General features: G+C 46.9%; 1 protein-coding gene and 1 pseudogene across 1 annotated transcript; one reads left to right on the top strand and one right to left on the bottom strand.

Annotated features, from left to right (window-relative positions):
* Positions 1-4: 4 nt before the first annotated feature.
* STARD6 (StAR related lipid transfer domain containing 6) lies at positions 5-26592 on the bottom strand. Its single transcript, XM_083155203.1, has 7 exons — positions 26461-26592; positions 24464-24553; positions 23977-24026; positions 20472-20598; positions 15992-16109; positions 4925-5018; positions 5-313 (listed from the first exon to the last, which is right to left on the bottom strand). The coding sequence occupies exons 2-7, from the start codon at positions 24551-24553 to the stop codon at positions 166-168; spliced, it is 627 nt and encodes a 208-aa protein (XP_083011329.1). The 5' UTR covers positions 26461-26592; the 3' UTR covers positions 5-165.
* LOC146039602 (5S ribosomal RNA) lies at positions 12945-13063 on the top strand (annotated as a pseudogene).

The raw sequence follows: 26592 nt of genomic DNA, 5'->3' as shown, positions 1-26592 counted from the left end.
AAAAAAAGTAAACATGCATTTATTGAAGAACACAGAACAACCAGACTCTCATTAAACAGTTACATAACTTACTACAGAAAATAAAAAAACAAGGATTATCACTTGGGTTCTCAGCTGTAAGTGCGATACGTGCATAATTTAGATATTCTTACAGAACGTACATCTTTAGTGTAAAAGTTTTTTTATTCCGTCTCGAACATCGCTGAGGAGACCGACGACATTGCTCGGCAGAGCCGTTTCCACCACAGCTCGTGGCAGCAAACCCCCCAAGTCCGGCTGGATGAACACCACAAGTCTGGAATGTCCTGGATTCCTGAAAAAAGTAAAAAAGTAATTTACTGGGTGTTTTACACATATGTATAATAATGGTAAACATCACACACTAATGGGAATCCCATTTGTTCCCTTTATCCCTATTTAGGGCCTGATTCGCTAAAAAATCGTCTAAATGGGCAAAACCATACTGCACTGCAGTTGGGGCAGATGTAACATGTGTGGAGAGAGTAAAGGCCCCCTTACATTTGTCCGACTTGTCATAACGACAAGTCGGACCCGATTGTCCCAGCAGCTCCCCGGGAGGGAACACATGCGATGGCACTTCATGTGCCAAGTTTTGCATGTGATGAATCGCATGCGATTTATCACATGCCACTCCCGGGGAGCTGCAGGGACAATGGGAGCGGGGGACAGCAGCAGGAATATGCCCGCAGAGTGGGCAGGGGGGGGGGGGGTCGGGGTGCAGGGAGCCGGGCAGGAAGCCGCTGGGCAGGGAGCAGGGTGGCGGCGGCGCAGAGTACCAGGGAGCCGGGCAGGAGAACACGATGCAGCAGCAGCACTTCCAAAAAAAAAGAAAAACCCCATACAAACGAATAGGAAGCCATTGATTGGCTGAGACCTCTCTCAGCCAATCAGCGATTGGCTGAGAGAGGTCTCAGCCAATCGCTGATTGGCTGAGAGAGGTCTCAGCCAATGAATGGCTTCCTATGCGTTTGTATGGCCCTTTTTTTTTTTAAGTGCTGCTGCTGCAGCGTCTTCTCCTGCCCGGCTCCCTGTACTCTGCGCCGCCCCCCTGCTCCCGCTGATGCGGCCCGGCTCCCTGCGCCTGACTCTGGTAGGTCCCCTGTTGTGGGGGAGCACGGCTCCGGGCAGCACATAAGATTTAGCAAATCTTATGTGCAGCCCGTCCGACCTCCCATCTCCGATCCGATGCGCACGGGGCCGCGCATCGGGTCGGAGGGGATGTCACCATATGCGATTTGGGACGATTTCACGGCCCGATTCATCCGAATCGGGCAAAATCGTGCCCAAATCGCATAATGTAAGGGGGCCTTTAGATTTGGGTGAGGTGTGAATCTAAATTGCAGTGTAAAAATAAAGCAGCCAGTATTTACCCTGCACAGAAACATAATACCTTACTCAAATCTAAATATCTACATCAGCCCCATCCTGCAGTACAGCTTGGTTTTGCCCATTTGTGTTTTTTTTTTGCTTTGCTAACAAAGCTTTCCCAGACTCACAATGAAGATAAATGAACAGGTCTTTATAACTGGTATACCTTATCGATGATATAACAGGAAATATGAGGTAGATTGCAAGGGTGTGGTATAGGGTTCCGACAGTCGGGATCCCGACAGTCATTAGCCCGACTGGCTGGACTCAGACAGCATGGCGAGTGCAACAAAGCCCCTTACGGGTTCACCACGCTGCGGGCACGGTGGCTCGCTACGCTCTCCACCTATTCTATTCTCCCTCTTTGGGGCTCTTGGACCCCCACGAGGGAGAATAGCCGGTGGCCGTCGGGAACCCGTCTGTCAGTGTTTTAACTGTCGGGATCCCGACGTCGGGTAAATGACTGTCGGGATCCCGTCCGGCACCCGATTGCAAAACCTAAGCAATCTGTAGGCCACGTCGTTTCCAGGAATCGAGAACATTCATATTCATATGCTACCAGTATTGTTAGTCACCAAAATACCAATCTTTTTCGCAATATTCCATTAGCCACAATACCACAGTATTAAGTCACTCCACTAATGTCCAAGACTTGGGGGCATAGCTACTAAACAGTGGGTGTTGAAAGCCACCAAATGTCCGTTTTTTACTGCTATAGGGATTTTTTTTCACGGCAATATCGATAACGTCAAAACAAGCCTGATGTAACATTTATTACTATTGCAATATTACATTGACAATTGACGGCTTTGAAATCCGTTGTTTAGTAAATATACCTTCTAGCCCAGTGATGGCTAAGCTTGACACTCCAGTTGTTGTTGACTTACACATCCCAGCACCAGTTTTAGCATGGCCAAATAAGAAAACTGTAGCAGGGCATGCTGGGATGTGTAGTTCAGCAACAGCTGGAGTGTCAAGGTTAGCCATCACTGCTCTAGCCTTAGCGTCTACAACAGGGATGAGGAACCTTTGGCCCTCCAGTTGTTGTTGAACTACACATCCCAGCATGCTTTGCTACAATTCTGCTATTTGGCAATGGTAACACTTTTGCAGGGCATGCTGGGATGTGTGGTTCAACAACAGCTGGAAGGCCGAAGGTTCCCCATCCCTGGCCTACAAGAACCTAATCGGATATTTGTGCTCCAAGCGATGACTGGATACACAGGTGTCTGCCAATCCTTCTTGTGGAGAGCTGGAGGCACTGAGCAATTTGAGCAATGTGAATCGCTCAGATCACTCAGCACACAGCGCTGCACAGCGATGTGTCAGCGCTCTGTGCTGAGCGATCTATCAGGGCCAGTGTTCTCACGTGAGACAAGTGGCCCTGACCGGCGATCTTACTAGATTTATCCTGCATGCAATCACCGGCGATAGCGAAATGCGGGGCCGTGCATCGCTATCGCTACGGTCCCTACACACGGATCGATGTAGGGGCATTTTCTAAGTGATCTAGTAAGATTGCTTAGACAATGTCCTAAAATCGCCCCGTGTGTAGGGACCATTATTAAATCCTTGCAGGATTTCTAGGCACTAAGGTCCCTACGTCTGGCAGGTTTGGCAATAGACATTCTTTCTGGGGGGAGGGTTTGTGGACAACTGCTCACAAGCTGGATGAATCAGTTGGTAACATTGGGGCAGATGTATTAAGCCTTAACAAGAGATAAATCCAAGGGTGATAAGGAGAGATAAACGTCCAGCCAATCACCTGCTAACTGCCATGTTACAGGCTGTGTTTGAAAAAAGTCAGTAAGGAGCTGATTGGCTGGATGTTTATCTCTCCTTATCACCCTTGCATTTATCTCTTGTTAAGGCTTAATACATCTGCCCCATTATACCTACCACCGAGGAAGGAAAGTCAGGGAACATTGGGAAACCACAGTGTGGCTGTCAATGGTGGTACGCGGTCATTAGGCCGACACGTGAGAAAGGTTAACATTAGGTCGACGTGGTCAAAAGGTCAACAAGGGTTTTTCATGATTTTATTTTTAAACTGACTTGTTTATTCTTTGCCACCCCCAGTGGGCATAGAGGGAGAACCATCTCCAAAACTAGGTGGGAGAAGCGCGCCATGCCAGGGGACGCAGTACACTTACATGGTGTCCATGTCGACCTATGGCGACGCAGAGACCAAAAAGAGTGAAAAACTCATGTTGACCTTTTCCATGTATCAACCTTATGCCTGTCGTACTAGACACTGCCGATTTAATGACCCATACCCATCCGTCAATGGTTGGTCTTTTTGTTTTTTTGCAGCACAAAACGGTATTTTCTAAACGATAACGTTCCACATCCACTTCCTATTGATGCTGGACACAGCACTAAGCCTGGGAACTTGTATACTGCCCAGCCTTCACTATAAATCTATGTGCACCAATGTAGAAGCCGGCCTTGTGAACTACAAGTGGCCCAGGAGAAAATTGTAGAAGTGGTCTGTCATGGGCAGCACCAGCGGTATAACATGCAGTGTTGCCATGGCAGCATCACTGGATGGCAGAGTTTCTGTACTGTAGAGATGGAATAACAGAATGAATGGGAAAATGCAGTGTAATGAGTGCAGTGGTCTCTCTGTAATGCAGGGTCACAGGTCAGCAATCAAAACAGGACTCCGAGGTCCAGCAGGCCATCGGAGATCTTCCCTGTAGGGCTGCTGGACACCTGGGAAATTTGGTTGCATAGAGAAGACCTGGGGGCTTCTGGGAAGGGAAGAAACACGTTATGAATATCTAAACTTTGGTAATAATGCAGCTTTAGAATAAACTATGTTATTTGCCTTGGTCTCCTTCCTTTCCTACCTCCAAAGATCCAATCTGCAAGCAGCTAGGCCTGTCTCCTACATAATAATAATGGACCCGACTCCGTGATGAGACAATGGTCCTTATTCTGATCGGTGCGGATATTCCCGCATGCGGACGGACCGCCGATGTTGATCGTCTGCGCATGTGCAGAGGTCACTCTGCGCATGTGCAGGCGATTTCGCCGCACGGATTCTTTATACGCCGCACAGGGGGCGTAGAGGGGCGTGAGGGGCTACTTAGCCTCATTACCCTATGCATACGCCCCGCGTTTCATGGGCGTTCCCATGCAAACGCGGGGCGTATGCATGGTAATGAGGCCGTGACGCGTGGGTACGGGGCGGGCATCTGACATCGCCGGATGTCAGCTGCCCGCCCCCATACATGATTTCACACGGACAAGTGTCCGTGTGGTCTTGTGTTGCGGGACCTGCTGGAGCGTGCGGCCCTGCATTCGATGTTCGGCGACCATCGAATGCAGGGGCTGCTCCCAAGACGGAGGAGGCGTATCCCCGTCCAATTTCATGCGGACCGCCACATATCCGCATACGGACGGAGGTGGCGATCCGTATGGAAGGCGGGGATTCGCCTGCACGCTTGCGGCCGCATATTCTGATCGGGCCGCACCGATCAGAATAAGGCCCAATGTTAGGTACATCACAGTGTATTATACGTATACTTACTCAGGTATCGGTGAACAAACGTATCCGCATGGATTATTGAAGCCACGTACATGGGAACTAGTTACCGGGCATTTGTCATGTTCCAAGCTGACAGCTGTATGCAATGAGAAGGTGCAAATATGTAACAAATATAGTAACGTCTCTCGGTTTCATAATGCTACTCAACAGACATTTTACATCTGACATGATATATATCTCACTGTCCATGGAGTTCTGTGCGTAAAATCAAAAGCTGACCCTGGGATGGGGGACTACTGCTATCACGGATACTGGGATCCTGCAATGATGGGGGACTACTGATACCACGGATACTGGGATCCTGCAATGATGGGGGACTACTACTACCAAGGATACTGGGATCCTGCAATGATGGGGACTACTGCTACCAAGGACGCTGAGATCCTGCAATGATGGGGGACTACTACTACCAAGGACACTGGGACCCTGCAATGATGGGGACTACTGCTATCACGGATACTGGGACCCTGCAATCATGGAGGACTACTGCTACCAAGGATGCTGGGATCCTGCACTGATGGGGGACTACTGCTACCACGGATACTGGGATCCTGCAATGATGGGGGACTACTGCTACCAAGGATGCTGGGATCCTGCAATGATGGCGGACTACTACTACCAAGGACACTGGGATCCTGCAATGATGGGAGACTACTGCTACCACGTATACTGGGATCCTGCAATGATGGGGACTACTGCTATCACGGATACTGGGATCCTGCAATGATGGGGGACTACTGCTATCACGGATACTGGGATCCTGCAATGATGGGGGACTACTGCTACCAAGGATGCTGGGATCCTGCAATGATGGGGGACTACTGCTACCACGGATACTGGGATCCTGCAATGATGGGGGACTACTGCTACCAAGGACACTGGGATCCTGCAATGATGGGGACTACTGCTACCACGGATACTGGGATCCTGCAATGATGGGGACTACTGCTACCACGGATACTGGGATCCTGCAATGATGGGGACTACTGCTACCACGGACACTGGGATCCTGCAATGATGGGGGACTACTGCTACCACGGATACTGGGATCCTGCAATGATGGGGACTACTGCTACCACGGATACTGGGATCCTGCAATGATGGGGACTACTGCTACCACGGATACTGGGATCCTGCAATGATGGGGGACTACTGCTACCACGGATACCGGGATCCTGCAATGATGGGGACTACTGCTACCACAGATACCGGGATCCTGCAATGATGGGGGACTACTGATACCACGGATACCGGGATCCTGCAATGATGGGGGACTACTGATACCAAGGACACTGGGATCCTGCAATGATGGGGGACTACTGCTACCACGGATACTGGGATCCTGCAATGATAGGGGACTACCGCTACCAAGGACACTGGGATCCTGCAATGATGGGGGACTACTGATACCAAGGATGCTGGGACCCTGCAATGATGGGGACTACTGCTACCAAGGATGCTGGGATCCTGCAATGATGGGGACTACTGCTACCAAGGATGCTGGGATCCTGCAATGATGGGGACTACTGCTACCAAGGACGCTGAGATCCTGCAATGATGGGGACTACTGCTACCACGGATACTGGGATCCTGCAATGATGGGGGACTACTGATACCAAGGACACTGGGACCCTGCAATGATGGGGGACTACTGATACCACGGATACTGGGACCCTGCAATGATGGGGGACTACTGCTACCACGGATACTGGGATCCTGCAATGATGGGGGACTACTGATACCAAGGACACTGGGATCCTGCAATGATGAGGGACTACTGCTACCACGGATACTGGGATCCTGCAATGATGGGGGACTACTGATACCATGGACACTGGGATCCTGCATTGATGGGGACTACTGCTACCAAGGATGCTGGAACACTGCAATGATGGGGGACTACTGCTACCACGGACGCTGGAACACTGCAATGATGGGGGACTACTGCTACCACGGACGCTGGGATCCTGCAATGATGGGGGACTACTGATACCACGGATACTGGGATCCTGCAATGATGAGGGACTACTGCTACCACAGATACTGGGATCCTGCAATGATGGGGGACTACTGATACCAAGGACACTGGGATCCTGCATTGATGGGGACTACTGCTACCAAGGATGCTGGGACCCTGCAATGATGGGGGACTACTGCTATCACGGATACTGGGATCCTGCAATGATGGGGGACTACTGATACCACGGATACTGGGATCCTGCAATGATGAGGGACTACTGCTACCACGGATACTGGGATCCTGCAATGATGGGGGACTACTGCTACCACGGATACTGGGATCCTGCAATGATGGGGGACTACTGATACCAAGGACACTGGGATCCTGCAATGATGGGAGACTACTGCTACCAAGGACGCTGGAACACTGCAATGATGGGGGACTACTGCTACCACGGACGCTGGGATCCTGCAATGATGGGGGACTACTGCTACCACGGACGCTGAGATCCTGCAATGATGGGGGACTACTGCTAACAAGAACACTGGGATTCTACAATGATGGGGATTACTGCTACCACGGATACTGGGATCCTGCAATGATGGGGGACTACTGCTACCACGGATACTGGGATCCTGCAATGATGGGGGACTACTGCTACCACGGATACTGGGATCCTGCAATGATGGGGGACTACTGCTACCACGGATACTGGGATCCTGCAATGATGGGGGACTACTGCTACCACGGATACTGGGATCCTGCAATGATGGGGGACTACTGCTACCACGGATACTGGGATCCTGCAATGATGGGGGACTACTGATACCAAGGATACTGGGATCCTGCAATGATGGGGGACTACTGCTACCACGGATACTGGGATCCTGCAATGATGGGGGACTACTGCTACCACGGATACTGGGATCCTGCAATGATGGGGGACTACTGATACCAAGGACACTGGGACCCTGCAATGATGGGGACTACTGCTACCACGGATACTGGGATCCTGCAATGATGGGGACTACTGCTACCAAGGACACTGGGACCCTGCAATGATGGGGGACTACTGCTACCAAGGACACTGGGACCCTGCAATGATGGGGGACTACTGCTACCAAGGATGCTGGGACCCTGCAATGATGGGGGACTACTGCTACCAAGGATACTGGGATCCTGCAATGATGGGGACTACTGCTACCACGGATACTGGGATCCTGCAATGATGGGGGACTACTGCTACCACGGATACTGAGATCCTGCAATGATGGGGGACTACTGCTAACAAGGACACTGGGACCCTGCAATCATGAAGGACTACTACTACCAAGGACACTGGGATCCTGCAATGATGGGGACTACTGCTACCACGGATACTGGGATCCTGCAATGATGGGGGACTACTGCTACCAAGGATGCAGGGATCCTGCAATGATGGGGGACTACTACTACCAAGGACGCTGGGACCCTGCAATGATGGGGGACTACTACTACCAAGGACACTGGGACCCTGCAATGATGGGGGACTACTGCTACCAAGGATGCTGGGACCCTGCAATGATGGGGGACTACTGCTACCAAGGATGCTGGGACCCTGCAATGATGGGGGACTACTACTACCAAGGACACTGGGACCCTGCAATGATGGGGGACTACTGCTACCAAGAATGCTGGGATCCTGCAATAATGGGGGACTACTACTACCAAGGACACTGGGACCCTGCAATGATGGGGGACTACTACTACCAAGGACACTGGGACTCTGCAATGATGGGGGACTACTACTACCAAGGATGCTGGGACCCTGCAATTATGGGGGACTGCTACCAAGGATGCTGGGAAACTTCAATGATGTATCTAATAAATGTGATGTGCTAGATTTTTCCATCTAAATTCAAGCGAGAACACATATTCACATTGCAGATGCAGAGGATGTTTAAAAAATTAGGTTAGTGTAATTATTTCTGCCAGTAGATGGCGATAGTAACCTGTATAATGACCTACACCTCTATGGATCCCTTTAAAGCGAAAAATCTACTAAGATTAGATGGAGCCGCCTAACATTCAGCAAACTCTGAAAGCTGAATTCATTCAAAGTTTGCCTAAAGGAACCAAAGTATTGTTCAAATGGTGTTGATTCCTATGGGGTAGCAAGGACGGTTAATGATTCGCATTACTGCCTCACAGCACTGAGGTCATGGGTTCTATCCCCACCATGGTCCTACTATACTCTGTACAACGCTGCTGAATATGTGTGCGCTATATAAATAATTGGTAATAAATAAGTATGGGAAGGAGATCTGGGGTTGTGAAAAAGGATCTGATGAGATCCCCCTGGTGCATCTGCATGTGCGTGAACATCGGTCACATGTGCAGTCAGCCAGAATGGAGGTGGCTGACTGCAATAAATATAGCACAAGGCCTTTCTTCAGTGTAGACTTGCCCAGCAAGGTCCTCTTATATGGTCAGTTATATGCAGTTCTCTCCCGTATTAAATCACACTCATAGCCGATAACAGTAATAACATGAATGTGCTTTACAATAAGGTATTAACAGACTGAAGGAACTGGTAAACAATAAGCATATAAAGAGATCATTTTACTACAGAAGATATCAAGACAGGTGAAATGTATCACTGAATAAAATGAATAATCACTTGGCAATGACGGCTAGGGACTTATATACTTATACTTTTAGTGGGTTATATATATATATATATATATATATTCTAGAAAGATAAATCAGAGCGCTCCATAGTGCAATAAAATAAAGACATTTATTTATAAAAAAACAGTTTTTGTCTTGCATAAAATCAGGCCGTTGTCACGTATCACAATAGGCGGTTCAACAACCGCTAGACAACAGCATACACAGTGGTCATACACACACTGAACAGTCGGAGCGGTTACACTCATAGACGCTTCACTTGCATCAGATGGATAGGGACAAGGACTCCAACGCCAGGCCACGTCCCAACGCGTTTCGTAATCACGTAAAGTAATCACGTAAAGGATATCACAACAAAAAGTGCAACAACAAAAGTTGTTGCACTTTTTGTTGTGATATCCTCTGGTCCTGACGAAGGGTTAAATACCTGAAACGGGGTAGACTGTAGAAGGAATAAACTTCACTTGATTGTTACACGTAAAGCCCCGGAGTGACGCCTGTTTCTTGGAGAAAATATCCGTGGACACTGCACCACTGGGAAGGCACCCGGGCAGTAGCATTGCTTGTTAAGAGCGGGGAGTGCCGGACACCCACACAAAATATATATATATATATATATATATATATATATATATATATATATATATATATATATATATATATATGGAGAGTATGGGGAGAATCAAGGCGCCTTACAGTAGACTAATATTTCTCAACATCAAGTATGGACGTATATGCAAAAATATACTATAAAAATGTATTTATTAAACCAAAGTAAAAGAATATGAATATAAAACAAAAGATTTTTTTGTATACACTTAATTCATACAATGCACAGAAACAAACACATGACACTTGTACAATGGGTTGGGATGGGCAGTGGGGATGGGAAAGGTAAAATGGAGATGACACGAGAGTGGGAGGTAAATGGCAAAAATGGTATTAAAACAGTATGAACATATAAGAACAATAGGTCTATCCCCTTTGTTTAAAAAGTATGGTTAGTACTTAGCTGGATATGGGGTAAGTGAAAAAAAAAGGGTTCAAAGTCTTTTTCGTGGTTGAAGACCTGGAGGTAGTGCTGCAGTCTCTTGGCTCAGTGGCAGAAAGGATTGGAGGGTAGTCCCGACACGTTTCGTCCACTTAAGGACTTCTTCAAGGGGAGCAGAATATTAAGGTGTGATCAGTAAGGGTATTTATACTGTCTGTGATTACATGGGGGTGGGGTTAGGAACCGGAAGCGGAAGTGTCCGATTTTTCGTATTTTTCAATGAGAGTAAAGTACTAAGGAAACATTTATAGCTATTACTGATAGATTCGGAGATTCAGTCTCTGTTGATATTGTCTAGTTGTTGTTGTTAAATCTGTAGTAAATACTGCTGTGATCAGTTAGAAAGTTCTCCGCTGGACCGGAAGTGCGTCATCGCACTGTCCGTCCGTGGAACGCGGAAGTAGATGTAGTTGAAGCGCACAAAGCGCTGACGCTGGAACGCGGAAATTGAAGCCTGTGCCGAGCAGACGTTGGACCGGAAGTGCGTCTCCCCGCTGGAGCGCACGTAGCGCTGACTTTGGAACGCAGATGTTGAAGCTTGTGTTGAACTGACGATGAGCCGGAAGTGCGTCTCCTTGCTGGCTGCCCGTGGAACGCGGATGTCTATTATATTGGAGCGCAAGCCTTCTATTGGAATGTAGTCTTCTATAGGATCTCGATCGTCATACTTGTGGGGGCGGAGTTTTCCACTGTGAGACACAAACGTTGTCATGGTAATCCTCTAGTGGAGGCATATTTAGCTCTTTGTGATATACGTACTAAGGAACAAAATAGAGTATAAATGTTAATGAAAAAGGACACTTATTATAAGTTTGTTTGCCGCATGCCTGCATTTTTCATTCTTCATTGTCATATGGGTGACATTTTTGTGCTTGCGTGCAAACAATGGTGATCCCATGTGTTTTGCTTAATTTCATTATAAGGTGACAAACAAGAAAGTCCTGTACATATTTATATTCAACTGTGACATTACTATACAGTTATAACAGTATTTGTGACAGTGTTCACATAAAGTGGATGTGAGTGTGTGATAATAATATTTACAGGTGACAGAATTTTCATTCTGAGTAAGACATATATATAAGAGTTTGTGGTTAGGAACCCTAAGATCTATTCCACCATAAAGGTGTAGTGAACATATTTGTTCTGTGTAGGCATAGTCCATTTTCGGTCGTGCTCTGAGTCCATTAGCTGTATTTACAATGGTGATTGTTTCATTTTTATTTGCTTTTATTCCTTTTGAGAATTTTCTGTTGAAGCTTGCTGAAGTATTTAGAATGTCTTTGTTCATGGTTAATCAATACTTCAGTTAGTAGAGGAATGGTTCTGATACCAGGTATTTTTGGTGTGTGTTTCAGGTTTTTAAGAGTTCGTGTGAAGGTGGAATTTTCAAACATTCGGGTTAGTGTCTTCGGACATGGTGTCCTTTGCAGCACAGCCATATCATGCACAGAACAAGTTGAAATTTATGCCAACCGATTCAGGGAAAGGGAGTACCCGGAAAAAATCATTCATCAAGCAATTACTAAATGTGAAGAACTTAACAGAGCAGAACTACTGGAGGAGAAAATCAAACCCAAAAGAGGAGAAGAAAACAACCACTCATTAGCCTTTATCACGCAATTCAATTGCGAGGAAAAAAAGATCAGACAAACCATCAGTAAACACTGGAACATACTCAAAATGGACCCCATTCTAGAAGATATACTTCCTAATAAACCTCATGTCATATTTCGAAAATCAAGAAACCTCAAAGAGATACTAGCACCTAGCCTGCTTGAAAGCAACCCTACCCAGCAAATATCACTAACCAAATGTACAGGCACATACAAATGTGGTCACTGCAACATTTGCAAACATGTACATCCGGATAGAAAAACCTTTCAGAACTACAACAACACCAAAAAATATACAAAGAAACATTTCTGCAATTGTAACACCACATCAGCCATATACATGATTGAATGTCAATGTGGTCTTAAATACGTGGGTAAGACCAAACGCCCACTCAAACTCAGAATACAGGAGCACATCAGATACATCAAAAATAAACTCACAACTCATTCCGTATCTCGACACTTCTTAAATAATCATAACTCATCCGTAGAAAACCTCAAATTCACCACCATCGAACACGTCACTCTTGGACCACGGGGAGGAGATCTAGCAAAGAGACTTTCGCAACGTGAGATGTTCTGGATTTACGAACTCAACACCCTGTCACCCCATGGTCTGAATGAAAGCTACGAAATAGCCCCATTCCTCTGAAGAAACAACACCACAGAGGTCTTAGCCTGTATGAAAGTGACCCCAATACAAGAAAATGCGACCATCCCACTCTGCACAAACCCGATTCCATCCGAACTCGGAAGTTAAAAAGCAGTGGGCCCAACAAGTACTTGGGAGGGAGACCACCAGGGAAAATTGGGTATCGCATGCAAAAATGTACAGGGAAGGACACCAACAGGTCTAAAGAACCTCTGATGGCAGTTGTAAATGAAGGGCCTTCAGAAGATATAAAGGACACCATGTCCGAAGACACTAACCCGAATGTTTGAAAATTCCACCTTCACACGAACTCTTAAAAACCTGAAACACACACCAAAAATACCTGGTATCAGAACCATTCCTCTACTAACTGAAGGAATGATTAACCATGAACAAAGACATTCTAAATACTTCAGCAAGCTTCAACAAAAAATTCTCAAAAGGAATAAAAGCAAATAAAAATGAAACAATCACCATTGTAAATACAGCTAATGGACTCAGAGCACGACCGAAAATGGACTATGCCTACACAGAACAAATATGTTCACTACACCTTTATGGTGGAATAGATCTTAGGGTTCCTAACCACAAACTCTTATATATATGTCTTACTCAGAATGAAAATTCTGTCACCTGTAAATATTATTATCACACACTCACATCCACTTTATGTGAACACTGTCACAAATACTGTTATAACTGTATAGTAATGTCACAGTTGAATATAAATATGTACAGGACTTTCTTGTTTGTCACCTTATAATGAAATTAAGCAAAACACATGGGATCACCATCGTTTGCACGCAAGCACAAAAATGTCACCCATATGACAATGAAGAATGAAAAATGCAGGCATGCGGCAAACAAACTTATAATAAGTGTCCTTTTTCATTAACATTTATACTCTATTTTGTTCCTTAGTACGTATATCACAAAGAGCTAAATATGCCTCCACTAGAGGATTACCATGACAACGTTTGTGTCTCACAGTGGAAAACTCCGCCCCCACAAGTATGACGATCGAGATCCTATAGAAGACTACATTCCAATAGAAGGCTTGCGCTCCAATATAATAGACATCCGCGTTCCACGGGCAGCCAGCAAGGAGACGCACTTCCGGCTCATCGTCAGTTCAACACAAGCTTCAACATCTGCGTTCCAAAGTCAGCGCTACGTGCGCTCCAGCGGGGAGACGCACTTCCGGTCCAACGTCTGCTCGGCACAGGCTTCAATTTCCGCGTTCCAGCGTCAGCGCTTTGTGCGCTTCAACTACATCTACTTCCGCGTTCCACGGACGGACAGTGCGATGACGCACTTCCGGTCCAGCGGAGAACTTTCTAACTGATCACAGCAGTATTTACTACAGATTTAACAACAACAACTAGACAATATCAACAGAGACTGAATCTCCGAATCTATCAGTAATAGCTATAAATGTTTCCTTAGTACTTTACTCTCATTGAAAAATACGAAAAATCGGACACTTCCGCTTCCGGTTCCTAACCCCACCCCCATGTAATCACAGACAGTATAAATACCCTTACTGATCACACCTTAATATTCTGCTCCCCTTGAAGAAGTCCTTAAGTGGACGAAACGTGTCGGGACTACCCTCCAATCCTTTCTGCCACTGAGCCAAGAGACTGCAGCACTACCTCCAGGTCTTCAACCACGAAAAAGACTTTGAACCCTTTTTTTTTCACTTACCCCATATCCAGCTAAGTACTAACCATACTTTTTAAACAAAGGGGATAGACCTATTGTTCTTATATGTTCATACTGTTTTAATACCATTTTTGCCATTTACCTCCCACTCTCGTGTCATCTCCATTTTACCTTTCCCATCCCCACTGCCCATCCCAACCCATTGTACAAGTGTCATGTGTTTGTTTCTGTGCATTGTATGAATTAAGTGTATACAAAAAAATCTTTTGTTTTATATTCATATTCTTTTACTTTGGTTTAATAAATACATTTTTATAGTATATTTTTGCATATACGTCCATACTTGATGTTGAGAAATATTAGTCTACTGTAAGGCGCCTTGATTCTCCCCATACTCTCCATCTAAAACCCCTCCGGTTCACCAAGCCGGCACCCAGAGAATTGGCCAGCCACCCTAAAGATTTTACAGTTAGATCTCTGAAATCTAATAGGTTTTATTTAACACCTTCTACATAGGGTAATCTAATGCGCCAGTGTCCTAGAGCTTCTTCTTGATATATATATATATATATATATATATATATAAAAAGGCTAACTACTCCTCACCTCTATGAGATGAGTTACCACCAGTGGCCACTCGATGGACCAAATTACTCCTTTGTGTGCCAAAAAATATCATAACGGAAAATGAAAGCAATTTTTTGCAGGGACACATATCTGCTTCAAACATGCTGGAAATAGAGAGAGGGAACTGTGAAGACAGAGATTAGAGGTAGGAGCAGATAGGGACTGGGGGTGGGGAGTTTGTGAGTTAAAAACGGTCACAGCTCAAATTAAAAACGGTCACAGCTCAAAGTGAAAGTACATTGCAGAAGCCGTCATTTTGACATGCTTTTAACCAGTCTAATATAGATTCCGATGGGGCTATAGTCTATAGTCTAATACAGTATAGTCTAATACAGCGGTGTCAAACTCACAGGCCAAAAGCTGTTGTGGAACTACACATCCCAGCATGCCTTGCCACAGATTTTATATAACGGATTGCTAGAACTGTGGCAGGGCATGCTAGGATGTGTAGTTCCATAACAGCTGGAGGGACATGAGTTTGACACCACTGGTCTACTATATTGATGCTACTTGCAGACCCTTCTTATTTAAATATCACTTCTGGTGGCGCACCAACGCAGATTGAGGTCACAGTGAACATGGGAAAAATCACGCTCAACACCTCCATTTTGTTTGGTTCTTGACCCCGGTATTGTAGCGGAGATGCAACGCTGCGGTACATCTCCATTGGTTATGGATGTACAGAGGTGGGCAGGACTTGTTGCGATTTGCTGTTCCATTGTAGGTGAAAAACCGCAACTATCTAAGCCTGGTCTGAGGACTCAGGAAATTGTGTGCAATGAGCAAAATGAAAGGCGTCTACACTTACAATTCGTAGTGATAACACCTCCGTCATATCTCCTGATGTGCACCAGATCCACAAATTCCCTTGATGAGATAATGCCCATACCATAACTGTGGGTGATACAGTGACAGATCACAGTGTCCTGTAACAAGTAAAATTATATTAGTTACACTCCAGAGTATTTCAAATACTACCCTTTTTTTTTTAAAGAAAAAAACAAGTTTTGCAGCGCTGGTACAAATGAAAAACCAATAACTAGTTGGATTGACTTCACAATTTTATATTAAAATATTTAAAAGAAATATCACAATTTAATAGGCCACATGGCCACACATGTATACATATACTAGTAAAAATGAAAATAAAAATGCATGGGTGCAATAAGCAGAAATCAGACCACTGTTTTCACTGTCCGTTCCTATGATGCCTGGAATTAAATGTATGGACCACCTCTGTGACCAGAGTGAATTTTATAGTTACCGTCCACCTTGCTCAATTGGGGGAGAATGGATCCTGATGGAATACAAATTTCCCTTGATGTGTCCAAAGTCCCTTTTGAGGATAGAGTCCTTTAAGTAAGGAGTGGGGCTTGCCACTTGGTGTTTGACGGAGCTGGTATGGCAAATAGTAGGTCCTTTCAGGCTGGTTCGGGCAGTTAGAATGGCAGAGGATTGCTGGAGCCAGTAGTCCGCTTCTGCTTCTGAAGATAGGTATCCATCTAACGCGTTTCGCTTAGAACAAGCTTTGTCAAAGGTATAATGGATGTTGAGAGGTTGGCAACTGGCCTGATATTTATACCTCCATGCAAACTAGTTCATACATTGCACCTGGTGGCTAATTAGTCAATCCAACTTTAAAAAATCGTCAAAACAGTTGTATGTAAAGATGAGGAGGAGACACATACAAACAATAAACCATAAATTGATCTAATATAAGAAACGTTTTTTTATTTGCAAGAAAAATGACATGAAATAAAAATAAAACACTTTATTATTTCCGGCTTCATTGTGATAGGTGGAATCTAATCATGTGACTATCAAAACGAGGCTTGGCTCTATTTTCCATCATACACACTAGCAAATGACATAGAGGCTTGGATGACAGATGTCATGTGATCGGAGTTTTAATTCCCTGTGAAGGGACAGATGATACTATACTGTTCATTAGTGGGGAAGAAGGACCTCCGGTGCACTGTTATTGGATAAGTACTTCTGGGTCATAATAAGTCTGCAGCGCTTGTTGCGCTGTTCATTAGTGGGGAAGGAGGACCTCCGGTGCACTGTCACCAGACAAGTGCTTCCGGGTTGTAGCGGGTCAGCAGCGCTTCATGCGCACAATATGGGATTGACGTCCCTCCGCCCCCATCTAGTCATGTGCACGGAGGTCCCGGCTGTCGGAACTTAGCCTCCGGCGAACATATAGCCCAATGACACTTCCGGGTTGGTTGCTATGAGACGTATCATGCGTCCTGTGTCTATTTATCACGTGGTGTCTAATTTTGTTGTTGCTAGGCAACATTAAACTAGTGGCCTGTTGTTACTGACAGAGCAGCGCTAGGACTCCTGCGCTGTATGTACCTGGTCCATAGAGGTACCCTTGTCGGGATTTCGGCGGTCGGGATTTTGAACGCCGGGATTCTGACCACCGGGATTTAGTACCAATCCCGTATGAGGTATATCACGTTGCATGGTGTACTGAGGTGGATGTATGAGGTATATCACGCTGCATGGTGTACTGAGGCTGGATGTATGAGGTATATCACGCTGCATGGTGTACTGAGGCTAGATGTATGAGGTATATCACGCTGTATGGTGTATTGAGGCTGGAGGTATGAGGCATCTCACGCTGCACGGTGTACTGAGGTGGATGTATGAGGTATATCACGCTGCATGGTGTACTGAGGCTGTATGAGGTATATCACGCTGCATGGTGTACTGGGGCTGGATGTACAGTATGAGGCATATCACGCTGCATGGTGTACTGAGGTGGATGTATGAGGTATCTCACGCTGCATGGTGTACTGAGGCTGGATGTATGAGGTATATCACGCTGCATGGTGTACTGAGGCTGGATGTATGAGGTATCTCACGCTGCATGGTGTACTGAGGCTGGATGTATGAGGCATATCACGCTGCATAGTGTACTGAGGCTGGATGTATGAGGTATACATACCCTCCAACATCTGAGGGGAAGAATTCGGTACACAATAGGAAAGGGGGCGTGGCCAATTGGAAAGGGGGCGTGGCAAACCCTCCTTTCCTATACTTTCAATGATAAAGTTTGTGTAGCCTGGCTGAGCACCCTGCCCCCCAGCTCAGCACCTGATGCAGCTGAGCTCATGTCACTTGGTGGCTTGGTGGACTGCTGGCATATTAAATAAGTATATTTAATATACTTATTTAATAAATAAGAATATTAATATACTTATTTATATATGCCAGCAGCCCACCAAGCCACCATGTGACATGAGCTGCAGGCAAACAGGTGCGTCACACAATGCTGGAATGCTGGATAGATAAGACAAGTGATTTAGTCAAAGTGCAGCCCTGGCTAAATCTACTTGCCCTGCACTGGATCTGATGTGCTGACAACTGTGGCAGGCTCCGGATGATACGCTGCGAAGATGAGGAGATCATCATGCGCGCCAGGGCTGGCCTGGCACCAGTCTCCCTCACAGAGGTTCGTGCCTTCAGTTTCTCAGTCTGCGCATGCGCAGTGAGGATTGAGAGACGTCTTTTTCCCCTGAGTGCGCACAGTGCGCGGTCCCCAGCATGTGACATCATGACACACGGGACCGGCCCTGCAATGCACTCATGGGAACGGAAGGGGGAGATCCGCAGTACATGGAGCGGGGAGCGGGGACCGGTAAAACGCTCAGCCAGGAGCTGAAAATATTTTGCGGCGCAGTGAGTGTCAGAAATCGGTACATTCGGTACAAACTGAATTTGCCGGTACAGACTGTTAAAAAACGGTACTGTACCGGCAAATTCGGTACAGTTGGAGGGTATGGGTATATCACTCTGCATGGTGTACTGTGGCTGGATGTATGAGGTATATCACGCTGCATGGTGTATTGAGGCTGGAGGTATGAGGCATCTCACGCTGCATGGTGTACTGAGGCTGGATGTATGAGGTATATCACGCTGCATGGTGTACTGAGGCTGGATGTATGAGGTATATCACGCTGTATGGTGTATTGAGGCTGGAGGTATGAGGCATCTCACGCTGCATGGTGTACTGAGGCTGGATGTATGAGGTATATCACGCTGCATGGTGTACTGAGGCTGGATGTATGAGGTATATCACGCTGCATGGTGTACTGAGGCTGGATGTATGAGGTATATCACGCTGTATGGTGTATTGAGGCTGGAGGTATGAGGCATCTCATGCTGCATGGTGTACTGAGGCTGGATGTATGAGGTATATCACACTGCATGGTGTACTGAGGCTGGATGTATGAGGTATATCACGCTGTATGGTGTATTGAGGCTGGAGGTATGAGGCATCTCACGCTGCATGGTGTACTGAGGCTGGATGTATGAGGTATATCACGCTGCATGGTGTACTGAGGCTGGATGTATGAGGTATATCACGCTGCATGGTGTACTGAGGCTGGATGTATGAGGTATATCACGCTGCATGGTGTACTGTGGCTGGATGTATGAGGTATATCACGCTGCATGGTGTACTGAGGCTGGATGTATGAGGTATCTCACGCTGTATGGTGTACTGAGGATGGATGTATGAGGTATCTCACGCTGCATGGTGTACTGAGGCTGGATGTATGAGGCATATCATTCTTCATGGTGTACTGTGGCTGGATGTATGAGGTATATCACGCTGTATGGTGTATTGAGGCTGGAGGTATGAGGCATCTCACGCTGCATGGTGTACTGAGGCTGGATGTATGAGGTATATCACGCTGCATGGTGTACTGAGGCTGGATGTAAGAGGTATATCACGCTGCATGGTGTACTGAGGCTGGATGTATGAGGTATATCACGCTGCATGGTGTACTGAGGCTGGATGTATGAGGTATATCACGCTGCATGGTGTACTGAGGCTGGATGTATGAGGTATATCACGCTGCACGGTGTACTGAGGCTGGGTGTATGAGGTATATCACGCTGCATGGTGTACTGAGGCGGCTGGATGTACAGCATGAGGCATATCACGCTGCACGGTGTACTGAGGCTGGATGTATGAGGCATCTCACGCTGCATGGTGTACTGAGGCTGGATGTATGAGGCATCTCACGCTGCATGGTGTACTGAGGCTGGATGTATGAGGTACACTGCATGGTGTACTGAGGCTGGATGTACAGTATGAGGTATATCACACTGCATGGTGTACTGAGGCTGGATGTATGAGGTACACTGCATGGTGTACTGAGGCTGGATGTACAGTATGAGGTATATCACACTGCATGGTGTACTGAGGCTGGGTGTATGAGGACACAATTGTATGTGGACTAAATCCTATAAAATATAAGAAGAGTACTCACCTCATCAATCTCTTCAACAATGGAATAAGATTTGAGCGCTTTGTCCCACTTTGACCTGTATTTAGCAAGATACATTACTGGAATTACTTTTTCTGGGACTTCTTCAATTATTCCCTCGCCGCGATATCTAGATTTGAAAAAAAAAAAGTACTTCTAATACTGTACAGAGAGAAAAATGCCTGTAGAGATAAGCGAATCCCACGTGCTGGAAGAATCTTCGTTTCTACAAGTGCCACAGACTGCGCAGAGCATTCAGCGTAAAGACACATGGATATAGCACAGCAAACATGTAGACACATATAAGTATAATAACAATACAGTACATTTTATAGACCCAAGTCGGAGTAAATCTTGTGTGTTTGCAGGTAGCACAAAAAAAGCCACGAATTCCACGTGAGAGTGTAGACAACTTAGGGCCCACACAACAAATTCAGTGCAGGACACCACACAGGAGAAAATAAGGTCGATACACAAGTATGAGGAATAGGGGAAAGAGCGCCACCTACTTGGACATGGGGTAATTACAGATATGGTAGCAGCAGCAAGTGTGGTAGGAGCGGATATGGTGGGTAAAGGATGTATATAAACAGGAATTGAGGGTCTGGGAGACGGAAGGGAGTGTTTGAAGGACTTACGGTTGGGGAAGAGTCTGGTGGGGCAAGGAGAGGAGTTCCAGGGTTAGATGGAGTACAATCCACAAGAGAAGACGAGATAGGTAAGAAAGTGAAAGCGGTGGCAGAAAACTGCGTGTGACGGTGTAGGAAGGGGAGGAAACACAGGAAAGTTGAGTGGGTGAGGTGAGAGATAATTAAGGGGGCTATTCAGACCTGGTCACACGACTGCGAACGTGCAGGTCGCACGATTATTGATAGACTGCGCAGGCATACGGATCCCTAATTTTTTTTTTTATCTCAGAGCAACGATCATGTCTGAATAACCATCTAAGTGTGGAGGAATCAGTGTTAACAGGATATAGGGGGAATCTCTAGGGTGGATGCAGGGAGCTGGACGGTATACTAGGCAGTAGGCAGGAGTGTTATAGGGATGCAGGAGAATGTTCTTAGATGGGGGGAATAGAAAGAGACTGCAGAAGAGCAGATCTCGGTGCATCGCTTGAGAACTTGAAGTAGCAGAATGTACCAAAGTCCAACCAACGTTCTACAGGTGAGGAGAGGGAGATAACAGTCCCGCAGGTGGGGAAAGCTCTGCAAGTAAACATAGCACTTTCCTCCAAAGGAAGCTATAGAGGTCACAGCTGTCCAAAAGAGCTTACGCAGGCGCCGCTATTTTAACACCTTGAGTGACAACGCCGCTGTGAAAGATGTGCAAATTATCCGCTAAAAATGCCAGCGGGCGTCACAGCGACTGTTCTTTTTTTTGGCGCAATGTTTAAAAAAAAACTCAATTAATTGACTTCAGATCGTTTAACGGCAATAACGAAAGTGATTCATATTCCACGACTTCGGTCCCGGCATTTTTAGCGGATAGTTTGTATAACTCTCGCAGCAATCTGGGCACCCAAAGGGTTAAAGGCCGGCAAGGGCCGGAGAGGGGACATTCTGTGCAAATCGCTAAATATTTGAATCGGTACTTGTTTCCTATCTGGGCGCCCACGATCAAAATCGCGGTCATCGGGGGTAAAAATCGCGGTCATCGCGGGCATCGCGGGTAAAATTGGATGGTCGCGATGGCCGCGATGACCGCGATCACCGCGATTTTCCCATAGGGAACAATGTTAAAAAGGCTGATTGACTGCGATTTCACTGTTAAATGGCTCAATTGACCCGATTTGGCCATATTAACCCTGAATTAGGCCCAATTAACCCTTAAATGTCCCCCCCAATTTTTGACGCCACCCCACGATCCACGGCAACCCGAAGCGTGGCGAGCGCAGCGAGCCCGCGAGGGGCGGCGGTACGCGTCCTCCGACCTTTTCATGCCCTACTATCCACTAGGGCGTGGTGTGAGAATATAATAGTGTGGCGAGCGCAGCGAGCCACCGAGCCCGAAGCGTGGCGAGCGCAGCAAGCCCCGCGAGGGGACGCGGATACCTTCACTGTGAAGGCCGCGAGGGGACGCGCATAATTGTGAAGGTATCCGCGTCCCCTCGCGGGGCTCGCTGCGCTCGCCACGCTTCGGGCTCGGTGGCTCGCTGCGCTCGCCACACTATTATATTCTCACACCACGCCCTTGATTCCTATGGCCAAATCGGGTGGATTGAGGCATTTAACAGTAAAATCGGGTCCATCGCGGCTTTTAACATTGATTCCTATGGGAAATCGTGAGCATCGCGTCGCGGGCATCGCGGGTACATTTATGGCCGGCCGCGACGCGACCGACGCGATTTTTCAGGTTTAACATGGTTTTCAATGGGAAAATCGCGGGCATCGCGTCGGTCGCGTCGCGGCCAGGCATAAATGTACCCGCGATGCCCGCGACGGGCGCCCAGATAGGAAACAAGTACCTTTGAATCATATCTATAGCAGAGGGTTTGGTATAAAATCCTGGCAATCCCAATCTTGGTGGTCCGGAAGACGACAGCAGCATCCCGGGGGTCAAAATCCCAACAGACCCCGGAAAAGTATTTTCATTCTACAACTATCCAACCCATTCCCGTATTCCTAACCCTAACACCCCCCATCCTTTTTCCCTGCCTGGTAGCCAGACCCTAACCCTCCCCCTAGCGTCTAACCTTAACAGTAGTTAGTACATGCCGCCTACAAAGCCTTAGGGGGATTTCACACGATTCGGCTCCTGCCGGGCAGCGAAACCCCGCGCGACCAAAAGCCGTGCCACACACAATTGTGTCCATTTACATGGGACGGCCAGGGACGGCGGGTGCTGGACGCGGTCCCGACAGTCGGGATCCCGGCAGTCATTTACCCGACATCGGGATCCCGACTGTCAAAACGCGACAGATAGTTGCCCGACGGCCACCCGCTATTTTCTCTCGTGGGGGTCCACGACCCCCATAGGTCGCCACCATGCCACCGTGCCCGCAGCGTGGCGAGCACAGCGAGCCCGCAAGGGACTTTGTTGCGCTCACTATGCTGTCTGAGTCCGGCCAGTCGGGATCCCGATGTCGGGCTAATGACTGTCGGGATCCCGACTGTCGGAACCCTATACCACACCCGGCCCGGTCGCCCGGTTGCAGCCGGATCCCACCACTGGAAGGGACGGGTGCTGGGCTGTGGCCATCCCCTCCATTGTAAACTTCTCGGTGCAGCACGGATTCTTGGCTCTGCGGGGTTTTGCCGCCCAGTAGGAGCCGGAGCGTGTGAAAGGAACCATAGGGAGAGATAAAGTGGAGAGATAAAGTGGAGAGATATAAAGAACCAGCCAACCAGTTCCTAACTGCCATTTTTCAAACACAGCCTGTAACATGGCAGTTAGGACTTTTTAAAGAATTATGGAGAGAGGTCCGAGAGAGGGGATAGGGTTCAACCTCCGCTAGACAAAATGTTTCATTCAATTCTCATTAAAATAATTCAGTTTCATTACTTACATATTTCCTGAGTGTTCATTGGATGGTTTCCATGAAACTGTAATATTTTTCTAAAAGGAACACATGATTTACATTAGACATCGTCTAAGAAAGGTGGGAGGCTTTGGGCCTAATACAGAGGTTACCGCCAGTCAGCCTAGAATAAATTGTGCAAATACGCAGACTTGCGCATTTCTGCCGCATAAAGCCTCCTGTGCCAGGAGAGGCGGTATGGGGGGAAGTAAGGTGAAGCCTAACGTAGACTCAGTACAGAAAAAGCAAAGAAACACAAACGCGGCACATAAACACGCGGTTAGCGGACATATCTATTGCATATGCTGCACGGTAAAAGAACGTTGATACAAATGCCGACTCATGGTAAAGCAGGCACGACAGAAGCCAACGTACGGTAGATCTGGGGGCTATTTCTGCGCACACTTTATGCTAGTTATGTCATTTTTGTCAACCTTTGAGCATCAGCCCCACTAAGAACGTAATAGTGGCTCACTGTATTTTTTACTACTTTCCAGCCTGATGCATCCTGGCTGTACGAGAAAATCTTCTGCGACACATCGTCTGCTAACTTCTTATAGTCCATCTGTAAATGAATAAAAGGTTGCGTTAGCTCGATGCACGGCACTTTTATTACTGTCGTGCCAATGTCATAGAAAGGCCATGGGGGAGACGTATCAAACCTTAGAGAGAGCTAAAGTAGAGGGATTAAGGCATCTATGTATTAAGCCTTGGGGAGAGAGATTAAGCGGATGGCAATAAAGTACCAGCGAAGCAGATCCTAACTGTCATTTGGTAAAGACATTATGTGACATGACAGTTAGGAGCTGATTGATTGGTACTTTATCTCTCTCCAAGTTCCAGTGCATATATCTCAAAGGGCCTACTGATTAGCTTCTGTCATTTTTTAAGCACATCCTGTTACATGGCAGTTAGACGCTGATTGGTTAGTACTTTATCTCTCTCCGAGTTTTGATACATCTACCCCTTTGAGTTCTATGTACAAACTATTACTTAATATAGCTGTTCTCTATATGTATGTTCAGTAACACTTCTAGTTTTTGTTATGCTTAAATGTGTAAATTCAGTGGCGTAACTATAATAAATGCACCCCCCCCCCCTGTGTGCCCCCGTGCTCTACCCCTCCGCCCAGCAGCAGTGACCCATAGATCTTGTCGGCGGTCCGGTCCCGGCTCTCCTCCTGGCTTCTGCTATGAAAAACGGACCATCACTAAATGTCAACCCCCCATACAGCAGACAGTTTCAGAGAACTATCTGCTATATGGGGGCGGACATTTTATGACGGTCCGTCCGTTTCGAAAGCATCAGAAGCCAGGAGGGGAGCCAGGACAAGTAAATCTGTGGGTCTGTGGCGGTGGCGGCAGTGTTACAATAGCCCCGCAGACTCCTGGCGCCTGCACTCACACAGCGCCTCCCCGCTACCACGGTGGCGGAAGGGCTATTGTTACCCCACTGTTTAAATTACAGTATTCATTATGATCGGAATGCTACTTCTCCGGTCCTGTGTGCAAAATGGTATAGTCGTTAGGTCGACACTATAAATGTCGACATGCATCGGGTCACTGAAGGTCGACAGGCCTTCGGTCAACACATGCAAAAGGTCAACATGGCTAAGATCTACAGGGTCAAAAGGTGGACACAAGCATTAGGTCGACAGACAAAAGGTCGACATGACTTTTTCACTTTTTTTTGAGCCGACATGTGCCGACAGGCTGTACTTCATGCCCTAGCATAGGGCGTTGAGGGAGAATATAATAATGTGCCGGGTGCAGCGAGGCACCGAGCCCGAAGCATCGCAAGCACAGCGAGCCATGCGACGGGACGCGGTGCACCGATACGGTGTCCATGTCAACTATGTCGACATTCAGGACAAAAAAAAAGTGAAACGCATGTCGACCTTTTCACTGTTGACTTTCCCATTGTCGACCTAATGCTTGTGTTGACTATTTGACTCTCCGGCCTTCCCCATGTCGAGCTTTCCCCTGTGTTGACGCAAGGCCTGTCGATCTTCAGTGGTTGACCTTAATTTGGGTGAGCCGATGACCCCTACCCCTGCAATTTACATCATGTTACAAGACTGCAGTAAGGACCTGATTCAGACATTCGGTCAGATGGGTCGTGCATGCATGTGTGGTCGTTTGGTAAGCAGATCTGAATCAGACCCAAATGTTATCATGTAATACACTGTAACAAACTATTATGGCCAAGTAAGCCGGATACATACTGGTGCTTATCCAGCAGGTACAGTGCATACAGATGGGACCAACTGCACAAATGTCATTAGTGATTGTATATATTATAATCAGCCTATTATGCATTATACACATCTGCATACGTGCATTGAACCCTGGCACTATGACACTTGCATGCAGCAGCCAGTGATTGGACACATAAATGAATGGAGAATACCATGTATTAAATCCCTTGGCATGAGTCCCCAAGCTAATCCGTATCATTGGGCTAGGTCCTTACCTTACTGCCAGGAGGGGAGACTAGAGCAGACAGCTGCAGATGCAGGGCTCGTCTCCTCCTATGCACTTTGATCTGGGACCTTGGCTGGCTTCTGTGGCACTATCACACACTGTAGGAAACCTGCCAGGAAGT

The sequence above is a fragment of the Crinia signifera genome, chromosome 1 (genome assembly GCF_055691185.1).
Source record: "Crinia signifera chromosome 1, ASM5569118v1, whole genome shotgun sequence".
Taxonomy (NCBI): Eukaryota; Metazoa; Chordata; class Amphibia; order Anura; family Myobatrachidae; genus Crinia; species Crinia signifera.
This window is presented reverse-complemented; position numbering and strand designations above follow the sequence as displayed.